We start from the raw sequence: 22,462 nt of genomic DNA, 5'->3' as shown, positions 1-22,462 counted from the left end.
CCTGGAGGTGGAGGTTGCAGGGAGCCGAGATCACGCCACTGCACTCCAGCCTGGGCGACAGAGTGAGACTCCCTCTTAAAAACAAAGACTTTTTCTAAGAAACATAGGAGAAAGTCTTTGGAACCTTGGGCTTGGCAAAGAGAGGTCTTAGATGTGATACCAGAAGCATAGTCTGTGAAAGGGAAGGTCGATCCATTAGACTTCAACAACATTAAAAACCATTGTTCTGCAGAAGACCCTTAAACTGGGAGTGGGAGGAATGGAAAGATAAGCCCCAGACAGGGAGAAAATACTTGCAGACTACACGCGACAAAGCATCTAGATATACAGATAAGGAACTCTCAAACACAACCGTAAAATAACCCTGTCAGTCCAACTAGAAAATGAGCAAGAGGGCTGGGCACGGTGGCTCATGCCTGGAATCCCAGCACTTTGGGAGGCCGAGGCGGGTGGATCACGAGGTGAGGAGTTCGAGACCAGCCTGGCCAACATGGTAAAACCCCATCTCTACTAAAAATACAAAAATTAGCCAGGCGTGGTGGTGGGCACCTGTAGTCCCAGTTACTTGGAGGCTGAGGCAGGAGAATTGCTTGAACCTGGGAGATGGAAGTTGCAGTGAGCCGAGATCATGCCACTGTACTCCAGCCTGGGCGACAGAGTGAGACTCCATCTCAAAAAAAAAAAAAAAAAAGAAAAAAGAAAAAGGAAAATGGGCAAAAGATGCGAAGAGACCTTTTACTGAAGAGGATTTATTCATATTAATACATGTGGCCTACAAGCACGTGAAAAGATGTTCAGCGTCTTTAGCCACTAGGGAAATGCAAATTAAAACCATAAGGAGACACCACTTCACATCTGCCAGAATGACTAAAATAAAAAATAGTGACCCACCAGATGCTGGTGAGGCCGCCGAGAAACTGGATCTCTCCTGTGTCGCTGGTGGGAGGTGCAAAGTGCTGCAGCCTCTCTGGAAAACAGCCTGTCAGTTTATTGAAAAATGAAACCCTCCTAACAGATGACCCAGTCGTTGCACTCCTGGGCATTTATCTCAGAGAAATGAAAACGTATGTACAAAAAAAACCTGTACACGATTGCTCCTAACAGCTTTATCTGTAACAGCCCCATGTGGGAAAAATTGCAAGTGTCCTTCCGTGAGTGAGTGAATTGCTAAACAAACGGTAATGCACTTGAACCATGGAATATTATTCAGCAATATAAAGGAATGAGCTTTTGATAGAGGCAACATCCTGGAGGGATCTCAAGGGCATTATTTCAGTTAGAAAAAGCCAATCTCAAAGGTCACAGGCTGTCTGATTTCATTTATATGACATTCTTTTTTTTTTTTTTTCGAGACAGTGTCACCCAGGCTGGAGTGGATCTCATCTCACTGCAGCATCCACCTCCCAGGTTCAAGTGATTTTCCTGCCTCAGCCTCCCGAGTAGCTAGGATTACAGGCACCCGCCACCACACCTGGCTAATTTTTGTATTTTTAGTAGAGATGGGGTTTTGCCATGTTGGCCAGGCTAGTCTTGAACTCCTGACCTCAGGTGATTCATCTGCCTTGACCTCCCAAACTGCTGGGATTACAAGCATGAGCCACTGTGCCCAGCCTATGTGACATTCTTGAAATGACAAAATTGTACAGATGGAGAACATTTTCTCCAGACATGTGTCTTTTAAAATCATGAAGCTTTCATTTCCTAATAATTCAAAACCAATAGCTTTTTCTAAACCTCCTCAGCCTTTGCAGATCATATTAATAAATAATCCTCAAAACTGTTTTTCAAGCTGGGCATGATGGCTGTACTCCCAGCTATGCGGAGGCTGCGGCAGGAGGGTGGCTTGAGCCCAGGAGTTTGAGGCTGTAGTGCACTATGTTCACGCCTGTGAAAAACCACTGTGCTCCAGCCTGGGCAACATAGTGAGACTCTGTCTCTTCAACATGTTTGTTTCACCTGTTCTGCTGAAGTGTGTAGAGCCTCAGCTTGCTTTTCTTTCACTGCTTTCAGGACCCTTTGCACAAAGCTTTTCCTGGGGGAACCAGGAAAATCTGCCCCCAGCCCTGGGGAAGATTGTGAACGGAGGAGGTCAGGGCTAGAATAGAGAGGAGTTGCGTCTTAACTCCTTTCAGTGTTAGGGAGTTTGACTACTGGCGCAGCAGAGGCCCCTGAGTGGCTGCCTTCTGCAGGGTCACTCTGTGAATAGAAAATCTGTGCAAAACTCAGATAGTCAGTGAGGTTTCTGGGCTTTCTGAGCTGAGGGTGTCGGGCATCTCCCCACATCTCAGAGCTCAGCACAGAAAGGAGTCCCCGCTCCCTTAGCCCTGCCTGGGGAGGTTACCCTCCCAGGCGAGCAGGTTGTGTTTGAACCCATCCACCCATCTGGTAACAACAGCAAGTTCGGATTCCTTGTTCTAGACCTTTCCCCGTTTGTACTGAGAAGGGAGTGAATAGGGTCTCCCCAGGGAGTGGAGGTGTCTGGCTTCTCCCCAGGAATCAAGATGCGGGTCAGGTGGTCCAGCCAGATCTGGGCTCTACCAGCCCTCTCTGGCTTCCCCTGTGCAGGCCCCAGTCGCACCCTCTGTTGTGTGGTGCGTGTGGAAGGGGAGAAGTGTTGTGTTCGTTCTGCCCCAAATGAACAGCCCTTCAACACCAGCTGGCCATGGCAGGTGTCCCACGAATATCTGGACAAGAAATGGACTTCGTTTTGTTTGAGCTGATAAGATGTTCTTGTGGGTGCCAGGCTGCAGATTCCAAGAACAGCATTGTTGGCTTGCAAGATTTCTTCAGTAGCACAGGCTTTATTTGAACTTTCTTTCAAGTACGTGAACCGGGAAACCCATAGACAGGCTTAGTGTCAAGTGGCGGGAAGGCAGCGGCCTGGCCAAAGCCAGACCAGGGTGGTCCCTGGAGGCCACGAAGGAGAAAGACCCCAGGCCGGGGCCACCTCCTGTCATGGGCTGGGGATGGCAGAGACCAAGCGCAGGTCATTGTGGTAGCATTGGAACCTTGCTAGGTGCTTTGTAAATATCGAAAACAATAATATAAAAGTTTAAAATCCCTTTTTATAGGGAACATGTAAAATTTCTCTTCCAGATCTTAGTGCTAATCTAACTAAACTTCTGAACTTTCTTGGCATAACTTGTGCAAATGAAACATTTGGAACTTTCCAACCACTCTTAATTACCTGAAGAAGGTGTCAGGTCAAAAGATTTATCAGGGCTCTCTTGTACATAGGGTGCTACATACAAAATACATAAGAATTGAACAATGGGAGTGAGTGGAAAAGTCATTTTTAAGCGTCTCTCTTTCATGGTTAAAGAGCTAGTAGAGGCTGGGTGCGGGGTCTCATACCTGTAATCCAAAGTGGGAGGTTGAAGCAGGAGGATCGCTTGAGGCCAGGAGTTTGAGACCAGCCTGGCCAACACAGTGAGACCAAATCTCTACAAAGAATTAAAAAATTAGCTGGGCATGGTGGTGTGTGCCTGTAGTCCCAGCTACTTGAGAGGCTGAAGCTGGAGGATCGCAGGAGGTCACGAGTTTGAGGCTATAGTGAGCTGTGATGGGACCATTATACTCCAGCTTGGGTGACAGAGCAAGACCGTCTCAAAATAAAATGAAAGAAAATCAATCTAGTAGAAAAAACAGACCATGTGCATGACATTATGTGAAGCTGAGATAGTGGTTTAGGAAGAGTCAACTTTTTGGGGGGATCACAGAGGATGTGAGAGTAATTGAAGGGAGGAATGTGTCAGGGAAGGTGAGGTTAGGGCTCTGTCTTGAAAGACGGTGGAACCCCATGGTGTGCTGAGGGGAAGTGGCTGTCCCTGGGGTGGACCTCACGTCCGCAGCCTGGGGTGTGTTAGGGGGTGTACCAGGAAGTGGCCGATTCTCTTATCAGACATTAGCCTGTCCCGTGTGCCGGTGCCAAGGAGGGTCCAAGTATATTCCTCTGTGCAAGGCTGCCACAAGTCTTGCCCTCTTGGCCGTTGAAATGTGGTGGGAGAGACATGAGATCAGTCGCACACAGGCATGGCTACACGGGTGACAGTGCTATGAGGGAAATCGCAGAGCGCTTTCAGAAAGCATGCCACGCTTTGGACAGGTGGATCAGGGAGACCCTCCCTGAAGAAGTGACATTAGGCTAAGACTGAGGAGTGAGCAGGCATGGACAAGAGGGCTGGGGAGTGAGGAGTGAGCAGGGGAGTGGGGAGTGGGGACTTGCAGAGAGGGCTGGGGAGTGAGGGCTGAGCAGGGGAGTGGGGAGTGGGAACTGAGGAGTGAGCGGGCATTGCAGAGAGGGCTGGGCAGAGGGCCAGCCTTGGGGGGCGAGCATGTGCAAAAGCCCAGAGGCAAGACCCAGCTTGGCGTTTCCGAAAGCGTGGCTGGAGAGGGTGGGGGTGGGGAGGTGAGGTGAGAAGGCTGCCAAGAAAGGCAGTGCCTGGTCACGTGCAGGAGTTTGGGTTTTGTTCCTGGGACAGTGGGAAGCCAATGAACTTCAGGCTGGCAAGCGATGTGATTGGATTTATGTTCTAGAAGAACCACTCTGCAGTGTGGAAAATGGGTTGGCGGCCCAGGCAGAGGAGGAAGAGGTGTCTGGAGACCCTTGTAGCCTTACAGGTGGGAGAAGGTGGGGTGTGGCCAAGGGAGGTAGTAAGGGCGGCTGCGGGTAGTGGGTGTGATGGGTAGGTGTGAGAGGGAGGCGAGAGAGGTCACCGCGGTTCCAGGTCTCTCTGACAACCGCATCCTAAGATGTAGGAGGTGGAGGCAGAGAGACTTCGTCAGGAGCGTCCAGATGTTTTTACTTTTGACATGTTGGTTTCTGGGTTGCCTGTTGCCTTCTGAATGAAGATGCAAATGATTTTCCTTTTATAGATTGTGTTTTTGGTGACAAGTTTAAAAACTGTGGCTTGTCCTAGAGCCCAAAGATTTTCTCTGTTTTTCTAAGTTGTATTATTATTTAATATTTTTATGTTTTAAGACTGTGATCCATTTTGAGTTAATTTTCTAATAAGATATGAAGTTATAGTTCATTTTTTTCCCTGTGGATGCCCAGCTGTTCCTGCACCATCTGCTGAAATGGTTGCCCTTCCTCGCTTGGATTTTAAAATCCAATCCACTTTTGTCGTTGTAAAAAAATGCAGGCCGGGCGTGGTGGCTCACACCTGTAATCCCAGCACTTTGGGAGGCTGAGGTGGGCAGATCACGAGGTCAAGAGATCGAGGCCCTCCTGGCCAACATGGTGAAACCCCGTTGCTACTAAAAATACAAAAATTAGCTGGGTATGGTGGCACGTGCCTGTAATCCCAGCTACTCGGGAGGCTGAGGCAGGAGAATCGCTTGAACTTGGGAGATGGAGGTTGCAGTGAGCTGAGATCGCGCCACTGCACTCCGGCCTGGGCGACAGAGCAAGACTCCATCTCAAAAAAAAAAAAATGCTTTGGGCATGTTTGTTTAGGTCTATTTCTGGGCTATCTGTTTTGTTCCATTGACCTCTGTCCACCTTCTCACCAGTATCAAAGTTTTTATGACGGTAGCTTGATAATTAAGTTTGAAGTCAGGTAGACTGAGTCTGTCACTTCAGCCTTCTTTTTCAAAGTTGTTTTTAACAGTTGTCTTCACTGAGCGTTCCGTGTAAGGAACATTTGCCTGAAGTCACCCCCCATTTCCCGTTTACCACCAGGTTAGATGCAGATGGTCCTGGTCTGAGCTTAATTGACATTTGTGCTAAGTTTGGTTTCCTGATATTATTACTGTGGTCTTCTCGTGATGGCAGTTGCGTTTAGTTAGTTTTTATAGTAGTAGTCATATACATTTTAAAGAGATTTTCAGGCAAAGCAGTGGTTCTCAGACTTGAGCTGCATCCGAACCACGTGGAGGGCTTTGCAAGCAGAGTACGGGGCCCTCTGCCAAGCCTGATTCATCAGGTCTAGTGGTGGGAGGCAAGGATGTGCATTTCTGAAATGTTCCCAAGCAGTGCTGGCATTGCTGGTTCCTGGTCCAGGGACCACATTTTGAAATCACTATGTAAGGTAAGTCTTCCCAGGATTGGTGGTTGAGATAGGGGGACCTCGCACTTTTTTTTTTTTTTTTTTGAGATGGAGTCTCACTCGGTCTCCCAGGCTGGAGTGCAGCGGTGTGATCTCAGCTCACTGCAACCTTCACCTCCCGGCTCCAAGCGATTCTCCTGCCTCAGCCTCTGAGTAGCTGGGATTACAGGCATGTGCCACCACGCCTGGCTAGTTTTTGTATTTTTAGTAGAGATGGGGTTTCACCATGTTGGCCAGGCTGGTCTCGAACTCCTGACCTGAAGTGATCTGCCCGTCCTTGTCTCTCAAAGTGCTGGGATTACAGACGTGAGCCACGCACCTGCCCGGGATCTCGAACTTCTAGTTCTTTTTTCCTCTCCTTTTCCCTGAAATAGTACTTCCTGTGTGCCTTGTTCTGGGATGTCTTGTGTGCCTTAGAGGTCTGGAGACCACACTTCCCCTTCTATAAAGGCACTTTCTGAGTGTTAAAGGGAGTTTTGCCAAGACAGCAAAGACTTTGAAGATGCTCCATTTATCAGGCCTGATCTGCAGCCCAGGGTGGCTGTGGTCTCTGATCTTGGGCCCAGAGGAGCCGTTTTAGAGAGGCCACGTTTTGGGGACCAGATGCTGCTAATCAGGACCCTTATTGCCAGAACTTGAACATTTACATAGAATCAGAGTGCAGCACAGGGGGCTGAAACCCTGCTCTCCAGCTTCCCTTGCCCCTCTCTTCTGGGTTTCCTCTCCCAGCAGCTCCACTCAGAGGGAACCTTCTTTGGGGGCACCTAGAAGGGGTGGGCAGTCTGTGAGAGGTACAGGCCAGAGGCAGGGTCTGCCCCGGGGAGAGGCGGCCACGCGAGGCCTCAGGGGATTCGTGCAGGCTCCCAAGTAAGAAGGCCAGGACGACTTCCCTCCATCTTCCCACTCCGATTCCAATACCTTTGTTGGGACTCTGTGTTCTGCGGTGATCTGACTGCAGTGTGGGGCACCTCTTAAGGCCTATTGTTCCCATTGCCCAAGCTCCTGACCATGAGTCACGTGGGTTCCTGCAGGGGGCACACAGGTCCTACACCCCCAGTAGCACAGCAGCAACTCATGAAAGCGTGCGCCCTCCCCACCCCACCCTGGGTTTCTTCTGCCCTTTGTCCCTATTCATCTCCTGCTCACTGCCCAGCTGAGTCCCCATCCCAGACTTGTCCCTATTCGCACCAAGGTGCCCATCCACAGGAACTGGGGCAGGCGAGGCTGAATGCGGCTATGAAACTGAGTCAGACTTGCTAGAGCCGCACGAGATACCTTTGAACGTGAATGTGTGTTCCCAGGAAAAGAAGATACAGTGCTGTTTTGGCAGAAAATTTCACTCCCCCCTGGTTATTTCTGGCATTTTAAGGGCAAATTGGAACTCTGTCTCCTCTGCCTCACTTCCTTGTAGCTAATCACTCTCCTGACTTGAAGTTTTCAACCCTGCGCTGCTCTCAAACACACATGTTCAGTGACTGTGAGTTTCCGTATGAGTTTTGCATGGTCTGCTTTTCACCCTTCAAGCTGCTGGGCATGAGCGGGGTGGAGGGTGTGTGGAATCAGCATTCAAGAAGTGCCAGCATGCACACTTTCCTAAACCACCCAGCAATGGGCATCAGAGAAGCAGGTTGCAGGAAGGACATGCCAGTGGGCACAGTTGGGGATGGGGGTGGGCAGAGGAGGAATAATTATTTGGTGGCACATACTGTGTATATCTCACTTTATACTCCTCCCAAACTGCATGAGGTGGGTGTTTTTATTTCCATTTTACAGCCCAGGAATGTGAGGCCCCAGCATGAACAATGTCTAGATCCACCCTGTGAATATATGTGTGTGGAGGTGTCAGTTTGTGCTCATCTACCCACTATGCAAGTGTTTCTGGAGGTGAACCTCAAGGATGGATAGGGAATAGAATTATTGGATCTGATAACAGCTTATGTGGGAGCATGAGAGTCCTCCACAACGTCACGCATTGATTTAGTCCCCAGAGAAACAAGTGTTTATGGAGCACCAGGCATAGGTTAGGAGCTGAAGAAAAAATGTTGCATTAGACATACCTGCCATTGAGGAATTCACGGCGCAGTGAGTGCGGGGAAAAAAAGTGACAACTGGCTTTTTAAAAATGGTGATATAGGTGGGCACGATGGCTCGTGCCATAATCCCAGCACTTTGGGAGGCTGAGGTAGGGGGATTGCTTGAGCCCAGCAGGTAGAGGCTTCAGTGAGCCTTGATCACGCCACTGCACTCCAGCCTGGGCGACAGAGCAAGACCCTGTCACCAAAAAAAGGTGATATATTTGTTTTAAAAATGGAAATTGATGGCTAATACGAAAAGATGAAAGTCTGAGTTCATGAGGCCATTCAAATCCATTGCTTTTATTAAAAATAACATTATTTGAGGTGAGAAGATGTTTCAGGGACCCCAGCCCCATCCCACAATAAGAGGAGACCCCACTGTGTGCTCTCTTTAGAACACCACGTAATGTCCCTATACTGGTTGGAGGAGGCCTTTAGTAGGAATTGTCTTTAAACATTATTTTGGTAAGAGGCCAGGCACGGTGGCTCACACCTGTAATCCCAGCACTTTGGGATGCCGAGGCAGGTGGATCACAAGGTCAAGAGATCGAGACCAGCCTGGCCAACATGGTGAAACCCCGTCTCTACTAAAAATACAAAAATTAGCTGGGTGTGGTGGCTCACACCTGTAGTCCCAGCTACTCAAGAGGCTGAGGCAGGAGAATCACTTGAACCTGGGAGGCAGAGGTTGCAATGAGCCAAGATCCTGCCACTGTACTCCATCCTGGGCGACAGAGGGAGCTCAATTTCAAAAAAAAAAAACAAAAGTATTTTGGTAAGAGCTTGTCATTAATGAGGCTCTCTTGTGTCCTGACAGGTGTCAGAGATGGCTGAAGATGGGAGCGAGGAGATCATGTTTATATGTAAGTGACGCAGGGACCTGTCCGAGGTCTGAGACCAGCCCTATGTTATAGAACACAGATGGGCGTGGCACTTGCTGTCCGGGCAAAGCCACGTCCACATTTGGTTTTTATAATATAGAAAAGCTATATATTTAAAATTTCCCTATGAAACATTTATTTCATAAGCAGTACACTACAGGGGTATGGTTTTAATATGATCACCTTTCTCAGAACTCCTGGCCGAGGGCACTTTGCAGGGGGTAGCACTTGATTCAGAAAAGTAATCCAGGGCTAGGCAGGAGGGATGAACCTGCTAACATTGGCCGTTTTCATTTATGCTCATTCTTTGGGGAGGGTCTTGGTCTTCGTCACCATGGAGGTGACCGTGCTTGATTTGAGGTGTGCGGCGGAGCTAGAGCTTTCCCTGGGGGCGCGTCCTGCCTTTGCACTCCTCTTGTGTGCGCGAGCACTGACGGAGGCCTTCGGGACACAGGCCTTGTGCCGTCCAGTGCACCCTCCCTTGCTTGTCTTTGCGGTGTCAGTGTGCAATGTGCATGTGTCTCATGACTCTGGGTCACCCTCATGGGGCCAGGGTCCCCATTTCCCAGGTTTGTGTTCTTTAGGTGTCTAATGCCCAGATGTCTGCTTGCAGGGTGTGAAGACTGCAGCCAGTACCACGACTCCGAATGTCCCGAGCTGGGCCCAGTGATCATGGTCAAAGACTCCTTTGTGTTAAGCAGGGCAAGGTGAGTGACCGCCGGGAGCTGCTTTCACGGTCCCGGGCCTTCCATATGCCAGCTGCGGCAGGAGCCTAGCGGCCTTTGCGTGTGCAGACGGGGAGGAAGGAGCCCGAGGGAGAACAGAGGCATTCTGAGTGAGAGCCGGCGATTCCGCTCCCACTGTGAACTGAGCAGCCTTGCTGCCGGGACACACCAAAACACGTGCTTCAAAGCTCCAGAGTGAGTTTCTTTGATCCACTCCAGGGTTCTTAGCTGGAGCCCAGCTGTTCCCGACACAGTGTGTGGAGGCTGCAGAAGAGTGGACTGGCCAAGGTGGTTGATGTGCTGAGCACCAGCAGCCAAGCTGGAGGTCTGCTCGTTGGCTTCTCTCTGCATTCCAGGTCTTGGCCTGCCAGCGGACACGTGCACACCCAGGCGGGGCAGGGGACGCGGGGTTATGAGGACAGGGACAGGGCTGACCCACAGCAGCTTCCAGAAGCAGTCCCTGCAGGCCTGGTGAGGCGGCTCAGTGGGCAGCAGCTGCCCTGCTGTTCCACCCTCACCTGGGGGAGTCTGTGCCACCTGGTGGCCCAGGGCAGGTGAGCTTGGACAAGGCACTCCTCTCCAGACCTCGGTGGCCTCTGTAGAGGATGGCAGTTCCCTTGGGGTGGCTGTGGTGGTGTGGGTGATGGTACCTGGCACGTGCTGCTGCTGCACAGGTGGTCGCCGTCTTTCCAGAACTGTTTCCAGGAGCCTCCCCACTGCCCCACAACACCGTTCATTTATTTTTTTTTTTCTTAGTGTGACTCAAAACAAAGAGATTAATGTTTTGGCCTAAAGTAGACAGCGGATCAACCCCCCTCTTCCCATCAACCCCTCTCTTCCCCAGAACCCTCAGGGACTGCCTGTTGCCCATGAAAATTCAGCTGAAACCCTTGGTCCTATAGTCAGACCCTCCGTGCTGGCTCCTTGTCTCAGCGGCCTCCTGCCCTCCCTGAGGGGCCTGTGCTCTGGGTACCCCATGTCCGCCTCTGTCGGAGGGGCCTGTGCTCTGGGCACCCCATGTCCTCCTCTGTCGGAGTGGCCTGTGCTCTGGGCACCCCATGTCCGCCTCTGTCGGAGTGGCCTGTGCTCTGGGCACCCCATGTCCGCCTCTGTCGGAGTGGCGTGTGCTCTGGGCACCCCATGTCCGCCTCTGTCGGAGTGGCGTGTGCTCTGGGCACCCAATGTCCGCCTCTGTCGGAGGGGCTTGTGCTCTGGGGACCCCATGTCCGCCTCTGTCCGAGGGGCCTGTGTGCTGGGCACCCCATGTCTGCCTCTGTCAGAGGAGCCTGTGCTCTGGGGACCCCATGTCTGCCTCTGTCTGAGGGGTCTGTGCACTGGACACCCCGTGTCCGCCTCTGTCCTGGACGTGTCCTGGGCTCGTCCCGGCTCCTATGCCTTCCTCCCCAGACCCCTGTCCTTGACATTCTTCTACTTCAGTTAAAGAGGTCACATCCTTAGTGAAACTGGCCCGCTCCACTTGGCTGGAAACCCTTTCTGTTTGGGACTTCCGTGGCCCTTGTGTCTTTCTTGGGGTGCTATTCCTATGGCTCCTCAGCAGTGAGTTCCCTGTGGTCCCCCCTCCATCGCTGGACCCCATACCAGTCTGACCCTGTTCTGTCCCATAGCAGCCCCACCAGGGATGCACCTGTTGGCACTGTCTTTCCCACGGGGAATTAAACCCATCCTTCAGTACACAGCCCCACCATGGTGTGCTCTGGGTGAATCTCACCAGGGCCCTGTGGTCGGCCTTGTGTAGCTAAGGCCACAAGATTATGGCTAGTTTTCCACAGCCCAAGGGCATCATCACAACCTCAGTCTCAGTTATCATTCAGCACCTATTAAGAAGGCTTCTGTTGTTTTTTTTCTTTTCTTTGAGACAGGGTCCTGTGCTGTCACCCAGGCTACAGTGCAGTGGCACAATCTTGGCTCACTGCAGCCTCAAACTCCTGGGTTCAGCCATCCTATTGCTTTAGCCTCCTGAGTAGCTGGGACTACAGGCACATGCCACCATGCCCAGCTAATTTTTTGTGTTTTTTGTAGAGACAGGGTTTCACCGTATTGCCCAGGCTGGTCTCAAACTCCTGGGCTTATACAGTCTTCCCACCTTGGCCTTCCAAAGTGCATGCTGGGATTACAGGCGTGAGCCACCAAGCCTGGCCTGGAAGGCTTCTATTTTATCACCTGGAGAATTTTATTTCAGAAGACCCCTGGTGGTCAGTGAGGGCGAGCTTTTAGGTTATCTTAACGAGTCGGACCCTGGGTGTGAGTGCTCTCTTTTGAGTCGTTTTATTCCATTTCTAGGTCATCCCTTCCTCCCAACTTGGAGATCAGACGACTGGAAGACGGAGCCGAGGGGGTGTTTGCCATCACTCAGCTCGTCAAGCGGACACAGTTCGGTCCCTTTGAGTCCAGGAGGGTCGCCAAATGGGAAAAGGAGTCTGCATTTCCCCTGAAGGTAAAGGCTGTTGCCAAACAGGAGCTCAGGAACTGGGTGTTCTTCTGGCGTTCTCATGTGGGAATGGGGAGCAAGGGCCACTGAGTTTCCATGATTTATAAATGCCTCAAAAACAGCTCTAAATATTGTAGGTCTGCTTAATTTCCAAGAAAATGTTTCTTTTTACATTGCAAGAGCATCAATATTAGTATTTTGTAATTTTCAATTTTGCAGAACATTAAAGAGTGTGTTTAAGACATATGCAGGAGAAACCCAAATGCTGACTCCAGCTGTCTTACAACCTCCGTTGCTGTCGCAGGCTTTATGAGGCAGCGTCTTGCAGGGGCCCATCGCTCTAGTTATTTCCACACCTGTGCAGAGCGTATGGTAGTTTAAAGACCTCTTTCAAAGGGAAGGTGTTTGTTTAGGCAGTGATGAGACATTGGGCAATAGTACGAAGTTTGGCCGCTGTAAAAAACACATCAGACTGAGAGAAGACAGTGGTTCTCTACTTTGACGTGAACTCGAGAAAACTAAGATGTATGTAAATTGCAAGGCAGGCTTTAAAATACATAAAAAATGAGCCCTCTGGAAGGCTATGAGGCCAGGCGAGGCTGGTTTTTGACTGTTCCCATGCCTGCCCTCTGTATCGTACCCTAAGCCAGCCAGTCTTCAGATATATCTGTGAAATAAACAAATGAGGAATGGGTTGTTAGTCAGCAAACTTTTCTTAGAGACCCTTGAAATGCATCCGAGGCAGATGAAGTCAACAAGCTTGGGTTTTTGGAAGTCCTTTGGATAACTGAGCTTGTAAGGCAGATTTCAGCAAAAAGGGGGGAAAAAGGAAAGGCACTTGATTTGTTTACAAAAGAAAGAAGGAAGGGAGGGAGGGGAGGGAGGGAAGGAAGGAAAAGGAAGGAAGGGAGGGAGGGAGGGGAGGGAGGGAAGGAAGGAAAAGGAAGGAAGGAAGGAAAGAAAAGGCTGTTTTAAGTTGAAGAAATGTGTAACAATGCCTAAAACAGCCTCTGAAAGGCCATTGGCTACCTGCCTGTCCTTTGCAGCTCCCATCCGTTCGATGTACACAGTTGGTGTGGGTGCACGGTTGGGAGCGAGGCCCCTTTAAAGAACTCTTTTGTGCCCATTTTGGTGGTCTTTCAGCTACGCGATTCTGAAGGTCATCGCCTGGTACTGGGTTGTTTGCAGTGCACGCACCAGCGTTCAGCTCCTCTGTGCCCACCAGAGAGAGGGTGCCGCCAGCTGGGAGCACGCCTTCCTCAGCAGCTGGTGGTCATTAGGTGCCTGGTGGTCCCCCACCCCTGCCTCTCACTTCCAAGGGCTCCATCTTTAGAGAGGCCTCTTTAGGAAAAGCTTAGGAGAGGGGAGAGCTCTCTTCCTGCAGAGAGGAAGAGACCATGACATCAGAAAATAAGGAACAAAACCCTCCTATAGTCATGTGGTTGATTTGAACTTCAAAATATGTAAGTTTTTCTCCCTGCTGCCTGCCTGCATTTAATCCATAAAGCAATAGTGCTGTTTGATAGATGGGGAGGCAGCTCATAAAGCCTGAGGAGCCCAGCATCCTGTGGCAGAGCTGGGAGTAGAACTGTGTCCCAGTTCTACTGGACAGAGCTGGACAGAGCTGGGACAGAGCTGGAGTAGAACTATGTCCCATCTGGAGAGCGTAGGTATCCCCGTGACACATGGACCAGGAGTGAAGCTCAGGTAGCGCAAAGCCCACCTGGACCAGGACTAGAACTTTGGTGTCCGCATGCCCACTAGAACCTGATTAGAACTTGAGTTCCACACCTGGGCCGTGAGTAACACTCAGGTATCCCGATGACACATAGACCGCTGGCTGTGTCTGCTGCTTCCTTTTGCCTGTGACTAACCTGACCCATCCAGGCCACATGGTCTACCTGCGACCCTCGTCACCACCGTAAACACCTCAACATCCCGTACAGGAGCCCTTATGGCCTCTGACGTGGCACTGTCTAGATGGGTTCCTCAGCACCTGCCCCCCCACACTCTGACACGCAGATGGGTAATCAGCCGTTTCCCCGGCTTCTGCGTGGGCCGACTCACCTTCAGGTGTTCCAGAAGGACGGGCACCCCGTGTGCTTCGACACCTCCAACGAGGATGACTGCAACTGGATGATGCTGGTGCGGCCGGCAGCGGAGGCCGAGCACCAGAACCTGACGGCCTACCAGCACGGCAGCGACGTGTACTTCACCACCTCCAGAGACATCCCCCCGGGCACCGAGCTGCGCGTGTGGTATGCGGCCTTCTATGCCAAGAAGATGGACAAGCCCATGCTGAAGCAGGCCGGCTCTGGCATCCACGGTATGTGGCGGACCCCGATCCGGAGCCCACCTTCCCTTGTGCCTCGCCAAAGGGGTTATGGCCCCTTGGCTCTGTGCTGACCCCACGCTGATGAGATGGGTTGTGCTGGGCCAGCTGCTGGGATGTGGAGAGTGGAAGAGTGGAGAGTCGGGTCTGTCTTTCTGCTTGTTTTAAACATCCTTGGTCAGTTTGGGCACGTGGATGTAACATAAGTTAACACAGTGAGGCGGTGTTTAACAACAGAGATACATTCTCAGAAATGTGTCCTGGGGCGATTGTCATTAGCGCATTGTAGAGCGCACTCTCGTGCACCTTGATGTCCTGGCCTGCTACACACCCAGGCTGTATGGTGCAGCCTGTTCTGGCTACCAGCCTGTCCAGCATGTGACTCTACTGCATGCTGTGGGCAACCGTAACACATGGTAAGTATTTGTCTACGTAAACATAGACAAGGTAATAGAGGAAAAATACTGTATTAGAATCTCATGGGACCACTGTCTTTGACTGAAACCTTGTCACATGGCGCATGACTGCTTAGCTCTGCCCTTGGGGCTACGTCCAGTGAGTGACTCATCCTCCTAATCCTATGAGGCTGGGGTACTAGCCCTGTCTTTGGACAGAGGAAACAGCACAGAGAGGTTAAGGAACTGACCCCAGGTCACAGTGGAGTAGATGAAGAAATCAGGATTGGTCCATGGCACCCAGCTCCAGTGTTGCTGTTCACTATGCAATGGCCTCCTCCCAGATTTGGGGGGAGTGTGTGTGTGTGTGTGCACGCACGTGTGCGTACCTGTGTGTGTGTGCATGCGTGTTCAAAGAAAGCCCTAGTGAAGGTTATGTGCGTGATCTGCCCAAATCTAGCATTCCTGCTGGAAAAGCAGATCACAGTGCCTGTCCTGCTAAGCCGGGGTCAGGGCATCACTTTGCCCATCAAGCGGGGCTGCTGAACTTTAAATCTTTCTCATCCGTTATGGGTCTTTTTGACATAGATCCTCCTCATAAAACCTGAAGAAACTCTATGAAATTCCTGGTATTTGCTGTCTTTTGACCTGCGAAACAGCAATTTCTTATGGCCGAAGCTGACACTACCCAGGGGAGCAAATGTTATTTAATGTTGTCATGAAGATTCTTTGCTCAAGGGGGAGAAATAGATATTGACTCTCCTGACCCCCCTCCCAAATGACCTGATTCTCATATGAGCATTGTTTCCTTGTTTTATAAATGCAGTGTAATCCAAAATATTAGTAGCTCGGTAGCATAAGATTCTTAACATATTGGAAGGTTCTGGTCTGTCCTGTTTGTCAGTATGATTGAGGCTTTGTAAAATGCCCCTGGTTGTCCCTAATCCCAGGTCTGCGACGGGCTGTGTGGGAGTGGCCCGGTGCTGCGCTGCCCCCATAAAACACCAGCAACCCAGTGGCTTCATGTCAGAAATGTGCCTTCCACAGTGCTGGAGGCCACACGCCCACAGTCAGGGTGTCAGCAGGGCTAGTTCCTTCTGGGCACCCTGAGGGAGAATCTGTCCCAGGACTCTCCCCAACCTCTGGGGCTGGCCGGCACAGTAGCCTTTTGCGTCCCTTGGCTTGTGGCTGTGTTACTCCAGTCTCTGCCTGTCTTCTCTCCCATGTGTCACGCTCTGTGTCATCTCTTCATAAGACCACCCGTCACTGGACTCAGGCCTCCCCAATCCAGCATGACCTCACCTTAACTTGATGACATCTGCACACATCCTCTCCCATAGGTGGTAGGTGGATGTGAATTTTGGGGAGACACTATTGAACCCACTATGGGCCATGTGAGGGCTGGGTGGAGAGGGGCCGCTGGGGATGCTGCTGGGGAGGGTCGGCGAGGAGCCAGGCCGGGTGGCTCCCTCTAGGGCCTGCAGCGGTGGCAGCGTCCTCTTCGGCCAGGTTGGTAAAGTGAGCTGAGTGTACTGGGGGCTTCGCACCCTTCACAGGGAAAGACTGTGGCTTTGTGGGGAGTTGTTTAAGAATGAAAAGGACAAAAAGAACTTGGAGAAACCCACTGCTCTTCACCCAGCTGCTCCTAGCCCCACCCTCGTGACTTTGCCAAAACCAGGTGCCTGGCCTGGCCCAACACGAGGGAGGCCCCTGTGGTGGTGCCCGCTGGGTCAGGGGCCATTTCCGAGTCCTGCGAGGCTGGGCTCTCCGAGCAGACCCAAGTAACTGTGATCTTTGGGACCTGGGCTCCTTGTGTCTGGAATTCCTGAAGCCCTAGGCAGCTGGCAGCCCGTGTGCCCACGGCCAGCCCAGACTGCAGCCACGCCGGGGTTAGGGTTCTGAGATGCTGGCCTTGGCCGTTTACCCCCTTGTCAGCTTGTATCCTGGGGGATACAGGATACCACTCTCAAGACTAAGGTCAAAGCAAAGGTTGCCACGCCTTATTGGAGCTACAGGTGTTTTGTATTCATTTTACCTGCTGGAGACCCTTCAATCTGGAGCTAAGTTTGAAACAATAGATTTAAATGAAGTCAGCCTGGGACTGTGGTGTTCAACAGAGTTGCCTCCTGATTTCGGAGATCCTAGGGTAATTCCCATTCCTCCCTAAAACCTCTCAGAATAAAAGGACACTTGTAATAATTATACCAGGACAGTCTGTGTAAATGGGAACATATGGTCACCTGAGCATAGCTTAAACCTAAACAAAGTTTTTAACTGGGGAAATAAATAAACAACTTAGTTACTCTTAGGTTTCAAAAATGCTTTTTAGGATGGTCACTTGTGTTTGGGGACAAATGGCAAGCAGTTATTTCTGGAGAGGTAGTGAACATCGTGATTCCACTTACTGGCTGGTTCCTTCCTTCCCTTTCCTTCCCAAGAGAGCCCCCTGTTGAGCTCTGGCTTGGCCCTGGAAGTGCCGCCGGCTGCCCTGGGGAACTTTCCCTGGGGTCCACCTGCTGATTGTTCAAACGGCAAGCCAGCAGCCGCGTCAACACCCGCTGCCCACACACACGCTGCCTCTCACCCTCTGCAGCTGCGTCAACGCCCCCGCCACACACACGCTGCCTCTCACCCTCTGCCACCTATCTGGCTCCTTCCCCTGAGCCCCTCCTCCGTGACCCCCCCAGGGGTCCCTCTCTAGGCACAGTGGCACTTCTAGAGCCCTGCCCGCGCAATGCACCCAGGGCCCACCAGAGTCTGAGTGTGTGTGGAGCACCTCACCCAGCTGAAGGTATGTACTGGAGCCCAATGCTTCCTGCATCTCAGAAATGAGTATCTCGATAGATAACAAGACCTTCGAAGAGAGGCTAGAAACATCCAGAAAGCTGGCCACTTGCCCATTTCTCACTGTTTAGACTGGATACGTAAAGGCCTGGAATTCTAGGGTAACTGCATAATCCCACTCCTGCTCAGCGACGCGCCCTCTGGGGTGGACACTCCCAGAGAGAACACTGCCGCGTGGTGGGGAAAAGGAGGCCTTTTGTGGCATTGTTGTACCTCTGGCCCAGTGGGAGTCAGCAGAGTGATGTGAGTGGCCTCCGGGGCCATTGGTGTGCTCCTAGAACCGTATTGGCGGCCGACGAACCCAGGAACCGTCTTCCTGTAAATTACTTATTGTGGTGGCTGAGTCTTTCTTGGTGAGTGTGAGAGCTCCTAAGACTCATTGACTTAATTCTGTCTCTTTCATTTGCTCCAAACATGCATCTTTGTATAGAAATCAGTCAGTTTTGCAGATCAGTGGCGCGGTCTTCTAAATACAGAGAAAAGTTTGATTTTGTACTGAAGGAGCAGTAACACATCCCTTTAAAAGTTACTTATTATTTTTTTCTGGTAGTGGATTTACTTTTCCAGTTCCATCTTTTTCTTTTTTTGTAGTTTTTTGAGATAGGGTCTGGCACCGTTGCCCAGGCTGGAGTGCAGTGGCATGATTGTGGCTCACTACAGCCGCCCTCGCGGGCTCAAGTGATCCTCTCACCTCAGCCTCTCTAGTAGCTGGGACCACAGGGATGTGCCACCACACCCAGCTAATTTTTTTAATTTTTATTTTTAGTAGAGACGGGTCTCACTATGTTGCCTAGGCTGGTCTTGAACTCATGGATTCAGGCAATCCTCCCACCTTCCAAAGTGCTGGGATTCCAGGCGTGAAGCACTGTGCCTGGCCTTAACTTGTTCTTGAGCTCACATTAAGATTGATTTTCTTTCTTTACAAGAACCTGAACCTGCTGACAGATGGAGAGGGCAGCCCAAGAAACATCCTGGATCTTCATGGGAGAGAGCATGGGGCCCAGGAGGAGAGTGTGGGGGGGGGGGCACCCTGCCAGCAGGGCGTTGTTATGGGACATTCCGTCCCCACCAGCTTCTGTTCCCCTTTACACTTGCTCTGAGATTCCGCTGCTTGAAGAATCCTACAAGATCGTGGACAAATGGAAATCAGAGCCAGAGTCCCGTTTCTCACTCACCTTCTCAAACACACATGGGTTCCAAAGAGAGAAAATTTTCAAAATCACCTTTCTGATGAAAAGAGTAAAATACAAACACATTTTATAACATTGGGGAAACTGTTCGGTGGCATATAGCATCACTGTTCTAACTCAACTGTTGTTGCGCATTTTCTAGTATTTTTTAATTTAATTTAATTTAATTTTTTTGAGACAGAGTCTTGCTGTGTCACCCAGGCTGGAATGTAGTGGCCCAATCTCAGCTCACTGCAACCTCCACCTCCCGGTTCAAGCAATTCTCTTGCCTCAGCCTCCCCAGTAGCTGGGATTACAGGCATGTACCATCAGGCCCAGCTAATTTTTTTATTTTTAGTAGAGATGGGGTTTCGCCATGTTGGCCAGGCTGGTGTTGAACTCCTGACTTGAAGTGATCCACCCGCCTCAGCCTCCCAAAGTGCTGGGATTACAGGCATGAGCCACCTCACTGGCCCCTGTATTTTAAAAACCAGCACTGATGACATATAGTTTACATACAGTAAGACTCAACAATTTTAAGTGTACAGTTCAGAAACTTTTTTTTTTTTTTTTAAGACAGTCTGTCACCCAGGCTGGAGTGCAGTGGTGTGATCTTGGCTCACTGCAACCTCCACCTCCCAAGTTCAAGCAATTCTCATGCCTCAGCCTCTCAAGAGCTGAAATTACAGGTGCATGCCACCACGCCTGGCTAATTTGTGCATTTTTTAGTAGAGACGGGGTTTTGCCATGTTGCCCAGGCTGCTCTTGAGCTCCTGGCCTCAAGTAATCCACCCGCCTGGGCCTCCCAAAGTGCTGGGATTACAGGTATGAGCCACTGTTCCCGCCAGTTTAGAGACTTTTGAGTGTCTACGGTTGTATAAGCACCACCACTGTTGAGTTACAGACCTCGACTTCATCCCAGGAAGTTCTCTGGTGCCACCCTGCAGTCAGCCCTGCCCACTGGAATGCCAGGCTCTTTGCTGTGCTGTAGCTTTGCTGTTCCTTTTTTTTTTTTTTTTTTTTAACTCTGCATTTTTGCATGGTGGAGCTGTAGCTGCACCTCCTATCTCACTGCTTACTTTTCTTTGCGTGCACAGTCTGGCTCACCACATCTTAAGCCTTTTCCCTACTGTTACTATCTCTGGCATCACTTTAAAGCTGCGTGATGTTAGATTTTGCTGAGACACTTCTCTTTTGTTGGATATTTAAGTGATTGGCAGTCAAGAATTGCCTTCTGACTGTTAACTAATATTTTTTTCTTAAGAATTCTTATCTTTTACAATTACTATTCGGAAAATCCTGAGTGCTTCTCTTGATGAGCAGGCAGTCGTCATGACAAGTTTTTCTAGTCCTGTTTACTTAGCAGCAGAGCACCAAGTTGAGGAGAACCCACACTCGTGGGGGTGTGGAGGCTTATTGCTGGAGACAATGGCCCACGTGGATTAGAAGAAATTCCCCTTATTCAGAAGTGGTGGCTTCCAGCTAACCTGGGCCCTTGTCCTCTTTTTCTGAAACTCACATGTGAGTGTTTTTCTCTCTTTGGAACCCGTGTATGTTTGGGAAGGTGAGTGAGAAATGGGAATTTGGCTTTGATTTCCATTTGTCCTTGATGTTTTGGGATTCTTCAAGCAGCGGATTCTCAGAGAGCAAGCGTAAAAGGGAACAGAAACTGGTGGGGATGGGGTGTCCCAGAAAAATGCCCTGCTGGCAGGGTGCCCCCCCACACGCTCTTTCTGCTCTTTCTTTATTTTTAGTATGATGAAAAATTTCATATTGCATTTATGCCTCTTTCTTCTTATCTTATGAAAACTCAGAACATGCATGCAAACGGTGATAGCAGTAACCTGTATCTTTTTCTTTCATTCATTGCATCCTTAGTGCTGGTTTTGGATATGAAAAGATACATGTTTTTTTCTAGTGCTGAATGCATATGCAGTTGTGCTTCTGGATTATTTTTTTAAAGACCCAGGAGTTTGTCTTTGTGAGTGGCCCCTGGAGTTTGCTGTGGGTGATGAACTTCAATGCAGGCTGTATCGTGATTAGAGTCGAAGTGATGGGCAGGGGTCCTGCCCTGGGCCAGCCCACAGAGCTGCCAGACGAGGTGTAGAGAAACTGGCCTGGGCCAGATCGTGGTACACTCACTTAAAACGCCTCCCAATTTTAGGTTGCACAAGAGCATCAGTGACTTTTTTGTTAAAAGGTGCCTGTAGTTCTCTTTATAGCCAGGCTTACACCGCATGCCATGTACCCCCAGCTTAGCTCTCCCTCCCCAGATTCCTGTGTGGCATGGACTGAGGGATAGAGGTGCTTCCTGGGATAGCGGTCCCCCTACCTCAGGTGCCTATTTAAAATTAAGTTCAAATTTAGTAAAATTAAACACTTATTTCCTGGGACATGAGCCACATCTGGTTACTGGCTGCCTTGCTGGATCCCAGCTGTGGAGCACGTCAGTCATCCACAGAAAGCTCTGCTGGATAGCGCTGGGCGGGAGCAGCAGCCCAGCCACACACGGGGGCGCCACTGGCTGGCTGTTTTGGGTTCCACTGTCTCTTACTCTGTGCGCCAGTGAGAGATGAGGAATTACACTTGGTTCTTGAGGATGCACTTCTTTCATGAAGTCATATAAGGGATGAGCCTGGTCGCTCTGGACTGGCTTCTTGGAGGAGTTCTCAGCTCTGTGACTGGTGGCCCTGCAGCAGGCATGTCTCTGTGCTCAGTTGCCTCATCTGTGAAAAGGGGACAGTCACATGACCGAATCAGCCATGTGTGTAAAGCTCTGAAAATGGTGTCTGTCATGTGGAGTGACCACAGGCCTGTCAGCTGCTGTCATCACTGTCATCACCGCCTCTCAGCACACACCCCTTCTCCGCTGGGCCGGGATTCATGGAGACATATGAGCTGTTTGGGGGTCACGTTTTTCTCCTCTCATGTCTTTTGAAGCTGCAGGCACCCCAGAAAACAGCGCCCCCGTGGAGTCGGAGCCCAGCCAGTGGGCGTGTAAAGTGTGTTCTGCCACCTTCCTGGAGCTGCAGCTCCTCAATGGTAAGGAGGACGTGTGGGGAGCCCCAGTTGTAAAACTCCTGTGTCGAGCTCCCTCTGACTTACGCTGTCACCTGTCTGCGGCTGTCGGGGATGTCCCAAGCTTTGTCCTGTCTGCGCCATTGCCCCACAATGTAGTCGCCAGAACCAAGGCTTTCTCAGGGTTTAAAGCTTCTGGGCAGTCCCGCTTCCCACCCCCGACCCCCGCAGGCCTCACTTCTTACTCCTCCAGGTTGTGAAGTTGCATTTCAGCTGGGCGCCTTGACTCTGGAGCGCTGGCAGGGGCCAGCCATGGCATGTGTTGTGCACTCTTGCCTTTGTTGTCTCTACTTGACAGCCCCTTCCATTGTTTCTTTATCTGTCAGACGCTATTTTCTTTTTTTGAGACAAGGTCTGGCTCTGTTGTCCAGGCTGGAGTGCAGTGGCATGATCGTGGCTCACTGCAGCCTTGATCTGACAGGCTCAAGCGATCCTCCCACCTCAGCCTCCTGAGTAGCTGGGAC

At 50.7% G+C, this 22,462-nt stretch overlaps 1 protein-coding gene across 1 annotated transcript in view; it reads left to right on the top strand.

Moving 5' to 3' along the window:
- Positions 1-22,462, top strand: part of PRDM15 (PR/SET domain 15) — an 80,862-nt gene that overhangs the window by 10,015 nt on the left and 48,385 nt on the right. The window contains 9 exon segments of the mRNA XM_054542567.2: positions 2,011-2,088; positions 7,257-7,339; positions 7,485-7,697; positions 8,943-8,988; positions 9,620-9,713; positions 10,088-10,285; positions 12,033-12,186; positions 14,254-14,506; positions 21,861-21,962. Coding sequence (XP_054398542.2) covers positions 2,011-2,088; positions 7,257-7,339; positions 7,485-7,697; positions 8,943-8,988; positions 9,620-9,713; positions 10,088-10,285; positions 12,033-12,186; positions 14,254-14,506; positions 21,861-21,962 — 1,221 coding nt within the window.

This window comes from Pongo abelii, chromosome 22 (assembly GCF_028885655.2).
Source record: "Pongo abelii isolate AG06213 chromosome 22, NHGRI_mPonAbe1-v2.0_pri, whole genome shotgun sequence".
NCBI classification, from domain to species: Eukaryota; Metazoa; Chordata; class Mammalia; order Primates; family Hominidae; genus Pongo; species Pongo abelii.
The sequence above is the reverse complement of the archived record's forward strand: the minus strand, read 5'-3'. Positions and strand labels throughout refer to the sequence as shown.